This window comes from Rhopalosiphum padi, chromosome 2 (genome assembly GCF_020882245.1).
Source record: "Rhopalosiphum padi isolate XX-2018 chromosome 2, ASM2088224v1, whole genome shotgun sequence".
NCBI lineage: Eukaryota > Metazoa > Arthropoda > Insecta > Hemiptera > Aphididae > Rhopalosiphum > Rhopalosiphum padi.
In genome coordinates, this window is record NC_083598.1 from 74,998,673 (window position 1) to 75,018,077 (window position 19,405).

General features: G+C 29.5%; 1 protein-coding gene across 10 annotated transcripts in view; it reads left to right on the forward strand.

The window, feature by feature from the left end:
- The window catches only part of LOC132919374 (RNA-binding protein Musashi homolog Rbp6), a 376,780-nt gene that overhangs the window by 206,025 nt on the left and 151,350 nt on the right, over positions 1-19,405 (forward strand). For 7 of the 10 annotated variants that reach the window (XM_060980942.1, XM_060980943.1, XM_060980946.1 and 4 more), the window contains 2 exons: positions 5,625-5,684; positions 10,776-10,860. In XM_060980942.1, coding sequence (XP_060836925.1) covers positions 5,625-5,684; positions 10,776-10,860 — 145 coding nt within the window. The remainder of the gene's footprint in view (positions 1-5,624; positions 5,685-10,775; positions 10,861-19,405) is intronic. The other 3 variants (XM_060980944.1, XM_060980952.1, XM_060980951.1) reach the window with 1 other exon arrangement.

A 19,405-nucleotide genomic window follows, 5' to 3' on the forward strand; every position in this document is an offset into this window, starting at 1 on the left:
TGACTGGAAATTGCAATTTTAGTACTTTAAATAAATAATGAAAAACCCTATATTGTTTGTAGTCAAACGTTATAACATTACACCATGTAGGTATGTTTATTATATTGTCATTATTGACTTATTTCGTATTTTGTTTGCACGCTTTTCTCATCATGCTTTGTGTAGAAATCGTAGGCCACTCCATCTTTAAGCCGAATAATAGGAAGCATTTAAGAAGGTTGGCTTTTCGAAAAAAGTAATACTGTTAAACATTTATTTTAAAAGCGAATATTTAATAATATAAAAAAAACCCAATAGGTACATTGCTGCTTCTTTTGATTTAAAAAAAAATGGTTTTAATTCAAATAAACATAAAATAAATCACGTTTTTTTTATAAATAACATAATATATATATATATATATGTCTACATTTTGTAGGTAACTTAAAAGTCAACCTCGCAGGCTTATTTTTAAAATATATTCACGTCCGACGAATATACCAACATTTTATCATTACATATTAAAATAAATAAATAAAAAAAATCCATAGAGCTTAACATTTTGAATCCGATGTTTATCTCAAATTTTAATCAAAAACGAATTGTGTTAAAACACGATTTCCATAAATCAAGTGAAAAAAAAAAAAAAAATGAAAGATGAGTAAACGAAAAAAAATTGAGTCTGTAATTTAATCAAAAACTAGGTATTAGGTGGACACAAATATCTTAAAATTTGATTTTATGCATTATAATATACTATTATGAATAATATACAGCGGGTCAAATGTTCGGTAAAACCAGTATGTATAATATTTTTTTATACATTTATGAAACAGGGTATTTCATTTTTATATCGCCTACAACGATGATGACGGAAAAACGGCGTATAATAATAATAATAATAGTCTTATTTTTTCCTCTCTCGATCGGCCAACGTATATGATATATTATAATATTCTCCCAATATATTGATAAATCACCGTGGTTATTTTATATATATTATATTATTCATCGTCGGTCCCAGTCGTCGTCGTTTCTCTCCCCCCCAAAATCCTCATACACGAGCTCCGTATTAACGTCTATTATACATACACTCATATATATATATGTACGAGTGAAATACCTATACGGTGTATTCGTATACGATGAGAAGGGCGTGTCATCGTTCTCGGTTATGTGGGTGTGGTGGGGTGGTAGGGTGTGAAAAAGGTGTACATGGGACGATTTATCAGCGAGATAGAATTCGAAGCCGAAAACCATTAGAATCAATCAAAAGTATACACAGTCGTAGTGCCGTAGTGTACGGGGTGGGCGGCAGTGGAGCACAGAAGTACACACTCGCCTGCAAAACCCTCAGTACGATTTTCTGTGGTGGATTGGTGGCGGAGGTGGTGGCGTAGGAAGGGAGGGCAGGTTCGAAAGCGATCAAACACGTCTGCGGGCAAAACTGTCTCACCGCGAAAACGTCGAGCGTTCGACGGCGCGTGCGCTCTTTCCCGACGTGACGGCGAGCGGCACGAACACACACACACACACACCCGCATCCGCGCACATATACATACAAATGTTGTACGGAAAGGTGGGTCGGCGCGGGTGGAAAGAGATGCGTGTGCACGCGTATATACACCGAACTCGAAACGGACGGCCGACAATTATTCATCGCGCGGCGGCGGTTTAAGGGTGTTTCGGGCGCATTGCCGCGCGCGCGTCACCTGTCCCGCTAGCGCCAAACCAAATGTGTTTCTCTTGTCGTTCGCGTTCCGAGTGCATTAACGCACACGTACTCGCACACGCACGTCGACACCGCGGGCATCACTTCGATCTGGGCCGCCGATCGCGCTCGCTGACGGATAGACGGAAAGCGTACATTAGGCGGTGGGAGCGGTGGAAAGGGTTGTTATCCGCTCGCTGCGAGTCTGCGACTGTGACAACAGCGGTGGCGTGACGTATTGATTGTTCAATTTTACACTACACCACCCGCCCTGTCCAGTGCCAATACCATATTATTATATTATGCGACTATACCGCCGAATCGATATATAGGTACCAACCTACCTACACCTAGTTACCTATATTATCTATTGATTACTACGTGTCGCGGTGAAGAGATGGTCGATTGTCGTACATCACTCGCCTATTATAATACTATATTGCTCTGCCATATTACTCTGCCGTAATCAGGTGTATAGGTACATATATTGCTAACGCGTATACCGTTACGTGACGGTGATCGTATACGGTATAATATCGAGCCGATTCCGTGTTGTATTATACGTGATTATCCATTTAACGTAACACTAACGTTTTCGAAAATGTTTCTAAATTATATTTTTACCATTTTTTATCTTTCTAATTTATTTTACTTTTTTGAATGACAGTTTATAAAATTATGATGCAAAATATTGTTTGGAGTCAAATTTTTAACAACTAGACTATTAGTTATAAGTACTTATTTAAAGTTTTGATTAGCCTCTGTTACCCGTGTGCCAATTCACCCCGCTCATCAAACTTCAAATACTAGTAACTCATAAACGACTCATCAAAATTCAATTTTTATACATTCAAATATTTCGAAATATATTCTGCTTTGAATTAAGTAGCTAAATATGCTTATTTTTATTAAAAAAAAAATATCAAACTTAAAAAAATTGTAACAATAACAAATATTAAAAATATAATATAGGTAATATATTATATTAACCTAAAAACATTAAAATTATATAATTATACATTTATATGCATTAAATATTTAAACTCCCTTTCCTATAATTTTTTTCCTAGCTCTATATTCTATCAATGAATAACATAATACAGTTATACAGCAATCTATTATTTAAGTGGTAAAAGTTTTCATTCGATTTATTTTAATAATATAATATTACTAGACTACGGAAATTTAAAGTAAATTTATTTTATATTATACGAATCTTGTACTGAAACCATAGTGCGCGTGTACTTCTCCTTAATCGGTTATACAGAAACTTTATATTGGATGTAAAAAAAAACTCGTTTTTCTTGTCTACGGTCTACATTTAGGTTAAATGCGAGATGAAATTTTATTTTCTGTGTCGAGCACCCTACTGAGCACATCTAAAAACTTTAAAAACCGTAGGTAGTATGTACAATATCCCTCAGTTTTGTTGAATCGTACGGTATAATAATAATATATACCTATATATATATATTTAAATAATGTAAATGCATGTAAACCCTATGATAGGGTGGTAGTAGAAGTGGGAAATATATTCTAATATCCAAAACGAAAACATTACGACCAAAAGCCATCATGCTTAAAATTGAATTTTTTATCACTATTTAAACATAACTAAATAGAAATGTATATTTATAGCTTTATTATTATTTATTTATATTTATATGTATTCACTTATAAAGATAATTTTCATCAACTAACGAGTTTTTAAATATATTGAACTTTTAATAATATTATTGATTAATTCATGTAATTAAACTAAATGGTACACGCCAATTACGCACAATAATACGTTTCAACCGCAATCAAATTAATGAAAGATCGAAATATTTCAGCACATTACTTATATGCCATTTATGGAGTGGGAAATAACTTTAGTTTGTGTAACGTCAACCCTAAGCTATCAAATACTTGGAGGAATTTTTGACACATTAATTTTTCGATTATACAAAAGTAATTCGCTAACCCCACGTGTACGCATTCTATTGATTCGTAGAAGTAACTTTTATCCAACTGTAGTTGCAAACATTCATATAGAGATATGTTTAATAAAATTATAAAAATATTAATAAATTACAATTTAAAGTGCAAACTTTTATAACTTTTTCAAATTAAAATAACAAATCAAACATAATGAAAATTCAATTTTTATGTTATTAAAAGTCTAAAGAAATCAACATGCAATATGATATTATTTTGTATAATATCATTAACTAGCTTGAAATTTAAATGTTACTTCATCGTACAGCTTGATTTATTAAACATAATATATTTTATCTTTCTCATTATTTTTACATTTTATATTATTGTAATAATTATTTTATCCAAGTGATGAATTATTTTATAATTTTATTATTTCTAAATTAATATAATATGTATATTATTATACGAAATACGTGCATTTGTACAATAACATAAATAAAAATCGTACTTTTATTATTGTTTTTAACGTTGAATATAGTAATTTATAGTTTTATAAACCATAATAATATATATTTGATAAAATCGATTACCACTGGACTATTCGACGGGGTTATACACCGGTTATAGCTCGACCACAAAAACGCAATATAGATTCGAATTTTTTATTCATCGAAATTTTTTCTTTTCCTTTTTTTTTGTTCGAGTTACCTTCTTCGGTGGTTTTGGGTCGGGAACACGTATTCAAAAATCCCCGAGGGTCGTGAACCGAATATAATTCGCTTTGTTCACTGGTCGCCGTTTGACCGTCGTCCGAGTCATTGTCTGAAATATTATTTACGCGAGTATAAAACAGCTACGAAAAATAAAAACTAGCACATACAGTACCACAATTCACGTATACACGAATGTACAATATATTCTATATTATATACACTGTTTTATATGCTGCGTCATATTGATGTTATTCTCATAAAATACTGTTCGCAACTCGGTGTGTGTGTATGTGTTTAATCTTGCGTTAAAAATATCGTCGGGCTCATCGGTGGTTCAGTGCATATAGTATATAGGTTATAAGAGAGCGCGTTTTGTGAGTGCATGGTTTGTATGTATGTGCTGTGGTGCGCGTATGTAGGGAAATTTCCTGGTCACAATCGATTTGCAAAAAAAAAGTAAATAAATATATGTATATAATATATATAACCCCTTTCTCCCGCCATGATCAAATCCACCTCGTCGCCAATTTTTTTCCTCCGCGGGAGAAATAATATATATATGTATAAATAGGGTTGTCGGGTTAGTAGACGGAAAATGTATATATGTATAATAAATAATATAAAGTGGAAAAATTCTGCATCGGTACGCACGCCGATGAGGCATTGAGTTCGCTCTGCCGAGCGTACGGATTTCCCGTCCCGTTCGATTCCCGGTGCGATGTGATCTAAATAATAAACGGGTCCACATTACCATAATATTGACCTAGGTGGCGGCGGCAGGAGGAATGATATTCACTCGGTGCCATGTATGCAATATGTGTGTATGCTGAGCAGTATGTGATGTAAATAATATTATTATATATAAAATATATTATGTGGGGTGGTTCAACAGCATGCGTTTGCCTATCGTGGGTTGTGGGTGGTGTACTATGATAGCGGAGCATAGGAAGAGGATAATGAAATTGAAAATGTAGTAATAATAAAAAAAATAACGAAGTAGTATTATACAGGTATTATTGTTGCTATTATTATTATTATTATTATTATTGTAATATGACGTGTACAATAAAATATATCATAGACATATCTATATAGGCACGAGTATACTATTACTAATATTATTACCACTATCATACACATTTTATCATAATGAGAAGTTCTAAGTCATATACGACTTTCCGGGCAAAGTAAAAAACTAAATTGTTTTTTTTTTTTTTTTTTTTATATAAATAAAAATCTTTAAATAAAACCATTGTTGTGAGCATAGTTGTGATTGTACGTTATAAATGGGGTTTCAGCCGTGTTGCTGTAGCTGATCAGACCGCTGGAAACGAAAACGAGCTGAAATATGTGTCAAGGTAGGAAACATATTAACGGAATAGGTTTTTGGAGTGTGTTTTGTGATTATTACGACACCGGGAAATTCAATTAGCTATACCATTAATACGAAAAATATAGAAAAACCGATCATTTTACATACCAAACGTAATCATTTATATTATAAATGGATAAAAAATTATAATTTATAATATGCGTGTATATACACATCATAATTTACCTGTGTGTATATAAATGTATGTATTATTTATATTTATATCGATTTTAGCTAATCGAATATTCCTGGCGTTTTGTTTATAGTTGATTTTTGTATGTTTAAAAAAAAAATAATTTTTTTATTTTTATTGTTAATATTTAGTTGGGATGTTTTGATTTATTGGTGTACCGTTGTGTATTTAGAATTTGATTGTTTTATCTTCGACCTGCAGATTGATATCGCTTTGATGTATTTTATTTTAATGGGCTGCCACATTGATTTGTTTTTTGTTTTATTATTATTGTTTAAAATGTTGCAAAATTAACAGTTTTTCTAATTACACTTTGTTTATGGCTGTACTTGGCGTAAAATTAACACCTCAATACTTCGCGTGATCTAAATATTATATTCTTGCCAGTGCATGTTTTTTATTTTTATTTTTATTAATTATTGCCAGTTCTTAACACATTTTGTTACTGATACGGCAATTCGTTTAAATTTAGTTATTTTAATTTTAAATGACTTGTGTTTAATGGGGTTTCCAAAAATGAAAGAAAACACATCATTTAATAGGGATATTTTTGATGTAAAAATATTTTGACGTTAATCGTCGTTATTTTGATATTGATTTATTTGAAGAAACCCTCGGAATTAGAGAGTTAAGCATTTAGCAATCAAATCATTAGTATGTATAGTTGCTCTTATAATAGTGTATTTAAGAGGTTTTAGGTAAATTTATTTGGTATCTTTAAATATTTTTTAAGTTATTTGTAATAATGTGGACACATATAAGGGAATTTTTTTTTTTTGACTATTATTTTCGGTAGTTGCTGACAACGTTAGGTATTATAACGTAAATTAAAATAAAATTGTGCCTCGTCGTCTGTTTATGCTTACTCAACGAATTAGATTTAAGTTTTGTGAAAGTGTTGTTTTCATTTTTTACATTGGTTTTACTTAAGTATTCTTATATTGGTGTATAAGTCTAAGATCTCGATGGGGAGTGGAGTTTTAAAGGTATTAAAGAAAGAATACGCTGTAAGCCGATTTTTTTTTTCTGAATATACATACATTACTACTATATCGAGATATAAATTCTTTTTTAGTTATAATACAATTCTTTTTTTCAATGATAATTAGTATTAAGTGTCTTATTGTGGAGTTAAATTCTATGCCGTTCTTTTTTTCGATTAATTATTAGTTTAAGTGTTGTTTCTGTTACTTACTATTTATAATTAATTCATAAAATATCGTTATTCTGTTGTCAATTTGGACATTGTTCATCGAAAATCTGATCATAAAATATTCCATAAGTTAGTTTATAACTCAAACTCAGATCTCAATACTATTACAGTAATACTTAAAAATAATATACTTAATGTGTATATATAATTGTTGCTACATCTGTTTAATTATTTTAGTAATACCACATTGCAGATCGTTAATAATGATTATAAATTGTAAAAATAAAATATGAATATTTAGTTCAAACATTTTCTTTTTTGATAAATTTAAAAAATAAATATTGATGTTTTAGAATAAATGATGTAAAATATTATAAAAAATAATAAATAACATTCGAACTTAATGTAGAAACTAAAATTTAAAAATACACTAATAAATATACAACTTAATTCGATCGATATAAAAGTTAAGAAAGTAACAATATAGTTTATTACAACACATCATCGCGACATGGCATTTTCGGTAAAGCATCTTTTTTACCTAAACTACCCCATAGTTATTCTAGTTACGATAGTTTAATTTTTGATTTTTTTATTAAACAATAATTCAATATAGATAGGTAAGTTATTCCAAACAGTTTTAAATTATATTACTAGTGGCATTTATCGTCAGCTGAAAAAAAACAATTTTTATTGATATTATTAAATCACATTGTAATATAGTTGCCTGTGTTATATTGCGTACACGCAACACCACACTGGACCTTATACAATTAAAAAAATATGTACGTACATACACAATTATGTATACATGTATCTATATGCATACTTTAATAAAATTGTAGTGTTAAAAAGAAACACTTTTGTGTATTTTTATATATTATTTATAATGTGTGTGTGTGTGTGTGTGTGTTATAATAATAATAGTGATAGCTATGGTAATAATAATAATAATATGATAATATTTTGACCTGGGTTTTTTTGGTTATCTTAAGGGCAGATGATAAAAGGGGTCATGTAGACGTTTTCATTAACATATATATATATATATATAAGTAATAATAATAATTATTATTATAAGGACGGCCGTTGTTGCCCCCGAGTGGTGGTGTTCAGACCGATTGGTGGCAAGTAGGAGGGGGACTCGGGCAAGGAGTAAAAGGGATTTTGCGGCGATGTTCGAATTTAATAGCGCGCCAAGTTACCACGTAATCTAGTTCGGATGCGCGGGAACGGTTTCCGCGATGGTGGTAACGTTTTCACAAATAATACGTTCCATGCTAAAACCGAACATAAATCAACCGTTTCGCCCCGTTTGCTGCAGCTCCTCGCGTGTGTTCTGCCACCGTTGCACGAATCTCTCGCACCCCCTCAACCCACGCGCTGCTCTCTTTACCAACACCCCACCTACCTACATTCTCTCCGACCCCCTCGCGTTCCGCTTTGTATATGATTTAAGGCCTAAACCCTTTATTATATACGGTTTTGCGTCCTATGTATTATGTTATACATCTCGCCGCCGTTTGATTTGCCGCGCGGCCCTTTACTTTTTGTACTAACCGCGCACTAGCTCGTACTATGCGCTAAACCCGACAATGGTCAGTTTTTATGACGACATGGAATTCACGCCCACGTTGTAACGTAGGTCCGTTATTTGGACTGAAACCCTATGCAGCTGCAGGATCCACTGTCCACGCTGTTTTCACTGTATTCGTCATCTACAAAACAAAACACCAAACTTTAAACCTTCATAAACGATAACACAAATTATATAGATATATCGTTGGAAGTGGAGTAAAGGGGTGGACTCTGAATAATAATTATTAAAAAATTAACTAAAATGTTTGAATAACATAAGATATTTTTGGTACCATTTGGATATTATGTTTATATATAATATAGTACAATTTTTTTAAATTATATTTTATTAATAAATATATTTAAGTAACTCAATATAATGATATGCACTATTGATATACCTGATTTATTTAGTTTGACTGAAATTATTATACATACGATTTTCATAGACTTATAAAAAAAGAAAATATTTTTTATATATTGTCTAAATTGATATACTTGTTAAATTAAATCAAATTATTTTGATTAGATTCTATGAAATGGTATATGCTGTCACAAATTACATAATTTTAAGTTATTATTTTTAGGAGTTTAAAAATACAAAGAAAGCTAATAAAATTAATTTGTCTATTATTTAAAAAAAAATGAAGGTATTGCACACGCAGATAATATATTTATAGATATTTTATATCATAAATATGTTTTGAACATATAGCTTAAATAATTTTTTTATGTATGAAATTATAAAGAAACATAGTATGTTAAACATTTTATTCAAAATGTATACTGCTTAATATATAGTGATGATCTTGAAAATTAAATTGCGATTATTGAGTATATGATATTCTATACTTAATTTTAACTAAATTATAGTTGTTTTTATTAAAGGATAATTAAAATACTTAGTATAAAATAATATTTTACAAGTTCTTACACTGATTTCGTTTTATGAAACATCTATTATTTTTGTTTTTGACATCACATTCACTAATTGTTTTACTTATTTAGATAAATTATGTTATAATAATAACTCATTTTCAGAAACAAATGATATTTTTGAATTTAATATTGTATTTAACATTTAACAGTAATAATATTTTGTGTTGATATAGAAATAAACTAAATTAATATTTTGTTATATTTACATATAAGTTTGTTTTTTATTCCTAATAGTTAATATCAATGTTTTGATTAGAATAAAGTCGGTATGAAATACATAACAAAAGTTTCGTAAATAATTAGTTTACAATTTTATTAGAATATGGAATTAAGTTTGTCTTGGTGAGAAATTTGATTTTAGTTAGATGAAAAAGTTAATCAAAGAATTGATAACCCGTAATGTGAACAGTGTGAAAGATTAAATATTCAAAGTAAATTGCATGAGGGAATGTAGGAATTATAAATGACGTTTTAAATTTAATAATAAATAGATACATGAAATTAAAATAGAGGCAATGTATATCGTGTGACAAAATATCATAACTGAGATTAACGGTGTACGTAAATAATATAGAGCCGTTGTGTCGTAAGAAAATGTTATGTTTAAGATTCAAAGCTAATACAGAGATGTGCATTTAATGAGTTTATAAAATGAAAACAATTTATCATAATATGATATTATGATTTATAGAATAAATATATATAACTGTAAATAATATCTATACAACATGATTTAAAGAAAAAAAATAGTCATTAATGTAAAACAAAAGTAAATTCAATTCATAACAGATACACAAAATTTGAAATAAATTAATAATTATAATTAAATTATTATTATTTAGTAAATCATACGTACCTAATATTAATTAAATACACCACAGAAATATAAGATCGTCGAGAAAGGTTATTTAATGTAAAAATTAAATTTATATGTTCCTATAAATGTGTAAAAAATTAGTATAACTAATATACTATATTGAAAATTAAATTTCTGAATATTTTCATTTATTAATCAAAACCGTATTATTAAAATCAGGCAGTTATGGTTTAAACAGTATTATAATATAAAAGCGATTTCTATTAAACTTAAATTGCATGGGGTTGATTTGAGGAGGAGAGCTGAAAAGAATAGGAATAGAAATATTTTATAGATTTTATAGATTTTGATCAAAAATCTCCACGGTAATCTTTAAAAACTAAAAATTTTGTTTCAGGGGATTCGGGTTCGTTACTTTTGCAGATCCGTCCAGCGTGGACAAAGTTCTGGCACAAGGATCACATGAGTTGGATGGCAAAAAAGTAAGTAAACAAACTGTTTTTTTAAATTTATTTATTTAATATTAAGATTTTAATGCTATAAACCATAAAAAATAATAATAAGAATAATAGGTAATAATAAGTTTTTGACTTGTGAGATAAATTAAATATTTGTTTAAATTTTATGGTATTAAAAGTTAGTATAATCGATACATTATTTTCAATGTTTCCTTAAGCACGTTGTATTCATTTAAATACAATAATATTATTTTCAAAAAAATTTAGTATTTAAATTATATATATAAACGTTTTGTTAATATATCTTAAGTTAAAATAATAATAATAAAAAAAATCACATTATTTTAAGATGAAAACCCATCAGATAAAATTTACATTATGCATTTTGCGAAAACACAAAATGAACATTGGTAATCCCATTTTATTTTGTTTATGCTTTTTTTTTGTACTTGCAAATTGCCTATTTAAAAATACAATATTTTCCCGATTGCTATCTCGGAAGGTTTTCATATTCAATATGACAAAATAATGATGTCGATGGAAACCAAAAAAATAATATTAAAATAACTCTATATACAAACGGCAGTATGTTTTGTTTTTCAATCGTAGTCTTTCATTTTTTGATTGTGGATTATAGTTAAGCTCGTTTGTTTCTGTTGGTGTACCAAAATCCATAATAAAAATCAACTATACATACCCTAATAACATTATATAATGCGAGCTTATATATTATTATAGTATAAAGATCACCGAGAGAGATGGTAAGACGACTGATAGGAAACGATGAATATATGTTTGCTCTATTCTCGTGTCACTTTCGTAAAGTATTTATATACTCTTCGGTAGAGCTGAGTTAGCCGTTTCGCCCGGAATCGGATTATACCACGTCTCACCATTTAATGGAATAAAATTCGTAAACCCAAAATCGAAACTCTAATCCACGTTTGATATAAATAACGTTTATACCCGATTGAACGACGATGGTGATTTCGCGTTTTTAAACAACATTTATTTAACACTACCAACTGGCCGTAGTAATATTATTTTTTAGATTATCCACGGACAGGGAAAATAATAATTAAATACTAATGCGAAAAAGACCTAGTAGAGCCGTTGATATGAATATGAATATAAAATGCTGTACTATAGTAATGTGCATTACAAAACCCATATAATATTATATATCATCACATTTTTACACTTCGATTGCAATTTAATAGCCATGGTGGTTAGGGTGGATGATTCTAGTGGCCCCTTTTTGCAGGTAAGGCGGATGGTGGTGATGGACCAGTTGATGGAGCTATAGTGGGGGTAGAGGGTGAGATTAGCTCGTTTAAGTAAAGACCCGGCTGGCAGTCGCCACTCTGGCACTGTGTTCTGGTATACAACTACGCTCGTCTCATCGTCACCGTGAGAATTTCTTCACGTGACGGACTGGCGACTTTCCGGCCGGTTTGATCCCCACCCACCAACACACCCGTCACTCGTTTCTTTCGTCGTTGTCATATATTGTATTCTTCTTTTCCCTCTCTTCTCACCATAGTTTCAGCGATTACCACCACTACCACTTTACGTCATTCTGCACGCGTTTTTAATCATCGTTCTCTCTGTTCAGTTTAGGAAGCTGCTGCTTGCTTTTTTTTAGTCACGAGTGTTTTCACTTCACAGTCTATTACCAGCGTGGAATAATACCATTATTAAATGCAGTCGAATATTTTTATTATATTCGTTGAAGCGCCTCGTCGATTCTTTAAAGTCTACTCTTCCCTACTCTCCGTGATTATTCATCAGATGAGTGCGTTGTCATAAGTGATTTATTAAGAGTCTTTAAAAATAATAATAACATATTGGTGTATTATTAAGTACTATAAAGTCCTCTTTGGTAGGTATTTAAGATACACAAAATAGTATTTGATAAGATGCGCTAACTCATAAAACTAGTAACCTATAGCTTTTCATTGATTTATATACATGCATTCATATAAAATACAGCTACATAGGTATAATATTTACAATTAATTTTAAATTATAAATTGTTTTTATGTTCCATTTTCAACTGTATTATATATGTACAGAGAATGTTTTAATTAATGTTATCAAAGAAGTCATTTTAAAAGTTTTGTGAAAATTGTGAGCTTTGTGTTTAATACGTTTGAACTGTGCTATCAACCATGAGTTGACGGCTCATTTATAATCAGTGGGTAACCTGAAATGGACACAAATAGATTTATTTTGAGGAGACCTTGTAGCATGCCCAAGTGATTGAATGCCATAGACAGAAAACATGTTGTATCCAGTGAAATTGATAGAACAGTATAACTGTATAAGGTATATCGTATATGCGTATAATACGTTAGAATCTTTTCTTTTAATTTATATATACTATACTAGCTAGCAGTAATACAGACGTGTTAAAATTAAAATAAAATCAATTCATTAAATTCTTTATTACAAAAACATTCACCGTACTTTACAAAAATATTAAATTGTGTTAGTAATAATAATAATAAAAAATATGTTTTTTAAATATAAAAATAATTTCAAAATGCAGTTATATGTAATGTTGGTGGGTACATATTTTGTTAAATTTTAATTAAATTAAAACATATTGATTACATTTAAGTAATCATAAATTATAGGTATACTGAGAAAATTATAATAATTTATCAATATTAATATTAAATTGATTTTAAATATTTATCTTAATATTAATTATTATTGAAAAATATTAATAGTTAATTTAACACATTTTAATTCTATAAAAATTATAAAATACTTAATAGTATATGAGTTTATTATTATAGTTTTGAATTTTGAAATATTATAATTACACGGTGTATCAAACAACCATTTTTTTAAATATTCATTCCATTAATTAATTTTCGTATTTTTATTTTATCACGGATCAGTACAATATTTGGAATAAAGTAATAATTATAAAAGTAGCAGACAAATTTTGTGAATTTTGGTTTGAGGTACCTACTTTACTATTATATACGGACTGCTATTTACAGTAATTCATAATAATATGTAGGAGGACAGTTTGGATTAACTGGTAGTGTTTTTGAAATCGAAATGCTGCATGATATGTGAGACGATTAACGGATGAGAGCCGTCAGGAAGAGGTGACTAGGGTGGTAAAAGCTACCGCCATTGTACAATTGCAAGGGGTGACAAACCGTTAGACGTTCGTAAATCTAATTGGAGCTGGTATGTAACTCCATCCACCGATGGTCTAAATGGTAGACGGGTGTTACGAACAGATTGATGTGGATGAGAAAAGAAGAAAAGTCAAAGTGGTGAGCTAGAGGGAAAAAAATATAGGGTCTTACCAGAGTCCGGGAGATCAATTAATTAAAAGAGACACACGGTGACTGTGATGGCAATGGAAAAAAAGAGCGGTGGTGGTGAGAAACTGCAGGTTTTCGAGAGATAGTAATTCATTTGGTATTTCTCAGCGTGGACGGGAAGGACGCAAGAGATTATCCTATACGGTTGTATGGTAGCGAGGCCGTATGACGTTGTTCGGAGTCACGGTCGATTATTACCACACTGGCTGTAGTGGTAGTGATGTCACCCTACCGCAGAAACGACAGTTTGATTAAAAAACCCACCTCCACCCTTAGATACATGAACTTTTGTAGACTAACCTTTACTTTTTTCCCGCCCCCTCAACTGCCGTTCGGGTTCTATACCCACCCATTCACCAAATGTCACACAATCTGGTGCCGGCAATGAGAAAAATGACATTTGTTATCAACTACCTTATACCTACCTACGTTCCCTTTTCGTTAATAATAACTTATTATATCCAATAGTGACTTTTATATCGGAAATTGATTTTGTTTCACCACCATTGAGCATTTATACTCGGTCGACAAGTTTTCATTTGTGAATATTGCAAGAAAAAAAAATATTGACTAACTCAATGTAATTTTACCACTGTATTATTATTATTATTATTATCTTTTTAATTAAATACAAATCCATTTCAAAAAAAAAAAAATAAAAATAAAAACAGCCTATTTCCTTCCAACTATTTGCCATGGATACATTGATTATGCTCGAGTAAACTACCAAGTTTTTACCTTTTACAATAATGTAAAGAATTTCAAAGTATTTTTTCCGGCCCCATTGAATACTATAATGGTCGTCTTGATTCTTGGTAGTCGATATTATTCCTACATTATTTATTCAATTTAAATCATTAACCTTTATAGCTTAAATATTCAAATATAGATTACATTAAACATTTTTATCGTTAAACTTGATTTCAATTAAAAAAAAATCATTGTAAATAAAGCTAATTATGTTTATAGAGCACGTTCTAGTAGTTTAAAATAGATGCTATGACACATTTTGGAGTAGTAGTAAAGTTTTTAGAAAAATACGAAAGTAATACCAGTTTAATAATTATTGCCTACGCTTATATTATTTGTTATTGTTGATAATATGGAAATTGCGTGAATGAACACCGTACTGTTTGAAAATAATATTTACGGTAACATATAAAATTACATTCCCACGTTGAAATTGTGTATTGTATATACGATTTTTTCTATGGATCTAATTTTAATTTTTATGAATCAGTTTTTGTTAGTATGTCCGAACAACGCATGGCGTACATATTCATAATACAATATAATACAGTTTACACTATTTACATACAGTATAGTATTGTATTTGTATATAATGTAATATAATATATTTAGGAATCTTGTAATGTATAATTATTATAATAGATGGAACGTTATTGTTGTTATTCGAGGTGCGTCGTGAATGAAAATTCTATTTTCTCCCCATCCTTACCAAATAATTGTAAATGTAGCTTTATACGCGTACAAATAATGGTCAACTGTCATCGCAGTCGTCAAAAGTTAATTTTCAATTATCATGGTTAACTACACAAACTGGCAAATTTGTCTAAAATGATCCGAGCCAGATATATTTTTATTCGTTTTATATACTAAGATTGAATGAATCATACGTTTCGTGCATAAATAATGATAAAAACTGTTATTGTACTCGGATATACCATGATAATGATAATAATATTGGATATTAGAAATTGCAATATGTTTTTTTTTTCACTTTGTTAACTATTTTTTTCTTCGGTATACATTGTTACGTTTATTTAGCACGTCACTTACAAAGGTTTTGGAGTTAGATGAACGACCATAACATAGGGTTATGTAATGCGCTATTTAGATAATGACCGCCGTGTCGCCGAAGGGGTCAATTTTACACCACCGTTGAGACGTTTTCAAACTTCTACCGCGAAGAGATCGTTTGTAATTAATAAACCCTAGATCGGCCGTGTCCAGAACAGACGTTTCTCGTTAGAGTTGCTACTACAGTGATGCGTATTATTATTTCATTGACTTGGTGCACCATTTGACAGACTTGACATGGAATGAAGATGACAGATAAAACCTTCTGAATTGCAATACAACGTATTATTATTAATTTCTGTGAAACTATGTTCGAAATCCAAGACTGTTTGAAATTAGAATGATATAGTTAGTAAGATAGGTATTTTTTTCTATATGACATTATTGCCTATTAATATAAGTAAAATATAATATACATAATTAATTTTATAGTATTTACTTGTCGGTGTAATAAATAATATTATAGTGAATGGAAATTTTTTTTTAAGTCTGCTATATATCAGTCATAATATAAACTTTGTTTGAAAATAATGTTTCATATGTTATTAACTTCCATACCACTATTTAAACTATTTCCAGACTCATTGTCAATTTCACATGGAGAACTTTTTTTATGTATATTTCGGAAACGTGTGGAGATGTTTCAAAATTGAAATAATTAATGTATAAGGCTATTTCTGACGAAAATTTAGGCAGGTTTCACTCGATTATTATTGTCAGACAATACTGCTGTAGAAAAGTAAAACCAAACACATTTCACCTGTCAAACTGTCAAGCCAAAAACTTTCGACAGGGTGTACATCGCGTTAAGTATAGCTGTATAACATGCTGTTTGTGGTTTTACCATCCCTTTAGTACCGTACAAAGTTTACTAATTTAAACGAGAAGAGACCACGACTTTATTTAAAATAATTTACCAGCATTATTTTTTATTCTTATTGTTATGCTAATAGCCAATTTAAAATGAATATTAAAGTACAATTTATATAAAAGAATGAACTCTAACAGTGAGAGTAATATAAAATAGAATTACGGTTAAACTTTTTACAAATTATGACAACATTGTTTTTATTTGTTAAGAATCCGTCAGGTTCATACTAAATTTATACATTTAAAGATAACAAATGAAAATGTTGACAACAACTAAAAACAAAATATTATCAATAATGTTCCATGACAATTGTATAAGATAATCTGAGTTCGATTAATTACATTAGTATGCCCATTAACAGAATCATATTTTATGAGTTTATTACTAATAATTACGTATTCAATTCTAAAATCTTTTCTAATACTAAAGGCAAAGACAAATTGCATTTTTTATTTAATAACTTTGATATATTTTTCTCATCCTTGTTTTGTCGAACAAAACTCCTTACCGCATTCTTTTCTGCTTTGAACAAAAAACGATTTACCCAGGAAACCCATTTTCCTATAACACATCCATAATATAAACGACGTACATGTCGTACATATAACATATAATACGTAATAATATTAATAATACGATTCAAGAAAAAGAAAATATTGCCCTAACAATAATCTGAAGTATTGAACAATTGACCGATTTTCTATCAACGTCTAATATTTATTTATGTCTTATGAAGAATAAAGAAAAAAATAGTAAGAAGTTCGTATTTATATGTATACTTATAAGTTATAATAATATAGTCCTATATGTGAATTTTGGTAGATCCAAGTTGTTATTTATAATAAACTTGACTATACGCGCGTTGGATTCATCGTGCCGGGAAAATTTAGTATGTCTGCTTTACGCTTGGCGTTTCGCTGTCCAATGACGTGTGCCATTCCACATCAATAGGTAGTAGACTGCGATTTCGCAGACATTTCGCGTATACATTATTTACGTTCAAGAGAACACAATGGCTGAGGGCAAGATTCTGTTGCCTATGAAAATCCGATAAAATAACTTTCCGAGAAAAAAACATGATATAGTTCAATGATACTAGAATATTATGCATAAAATAATATAATAGTATGTAATATATTTTATACAAAATTCGATTCGAGGTCTCGTTATTATATATTATTGCAATAAAAGTATAATTATGCAGTATAGTATATTTAATATTCACGCATCGTATTCAAACTATATTGAAATAATAAAATTAATATAAAAATAATTTTATTTACAATTTTTGAAAGACATTAATTTTACATTTTGACATTTTTTAGTGTCTTTTCATTGTCCAAAAAATGTATGTGATAACAACGGGTTACGGGATACAACTAATATTATATCTTACTATAGCCAAGTAATAGCTATATTATGTTGTCTATCAAAATCGTATTGTTATTCATGGTTGTTTTAATAACTTTATTGATTCTATCAAATTCTGTCGATCTTCAATTAGAAACTACATGTTAGACATCTTTGCCATAGAACTTCGTAAATAACATTTAATTGAAACATGGTATAGTATTATTGAAGTCACGATAAAGCTACTTAAGCAAGTGTTGATTTCTTAAGCTATTTACTATCAAGTCGTAAAAAGCTAATAAAATTGCTGACATTCAGGTTCCCCTTGGATTTGAATGAAATAGCACGATTACTATTTATATGCAGTGAGCTACATAGTATTACATATCATACTTACCGTAAGCCAAGCATAAAATTTAAGTCGTATAAAACGAGATTGAAAGTTTTCAAAAATGTACGATTTCTGAAGTATGTTTGATTTTTATTTTAATATGTCCTTATATAATTTTCGATTTAAGTTTAAAAGACGCTCAAGTGGTTTGTGGAACCATAATATCGCTTCTTAGTAGTTGTATACATAGTTATACACAATCAATTTATCTTTATATTAATTATTATACATTTGTAAGGCCTTCTAAGCTGTTTTATTACAAAGAGCTAAACACTGATACTGAATAAATTCATTTGATAGCATTAAATGAAAGCTCCAATTTAATTTTAAGCAACTTAACAAAGTTGTTTTGTTTCATCATATTATTTTATATCTTTAAACGAAGACATTCCAAAATTAAATCTTAATCTCATCTCATAACTTTTAATTGACTTAAGTAAGCATCATTTTCTATACACTAAACTGTTTGTAGTAAATATACATTATCAATCCTAACCACACGATTAGCACCGCAAAAGTTATATATCTATCGAATTATTTTTGATGAAAATATATTATATTTTTATTTATTTTCTGGAATGTTATTTACTTCGCTTCTATAGCGTATTTTCGTGAATTAAAATTATAAATCAAATTCCTATTTGTATTCCTATTTATAGTAGCTTTTATAGAGAACCAGCTTGTTGACGGTAATATTTTAGTATTAGATAGGTAAATGCGATATAGTTACTGATCGTTTTCTTATTTTAAATTTTAATCATAAATTGGACTGTAAGCCACTGCTAA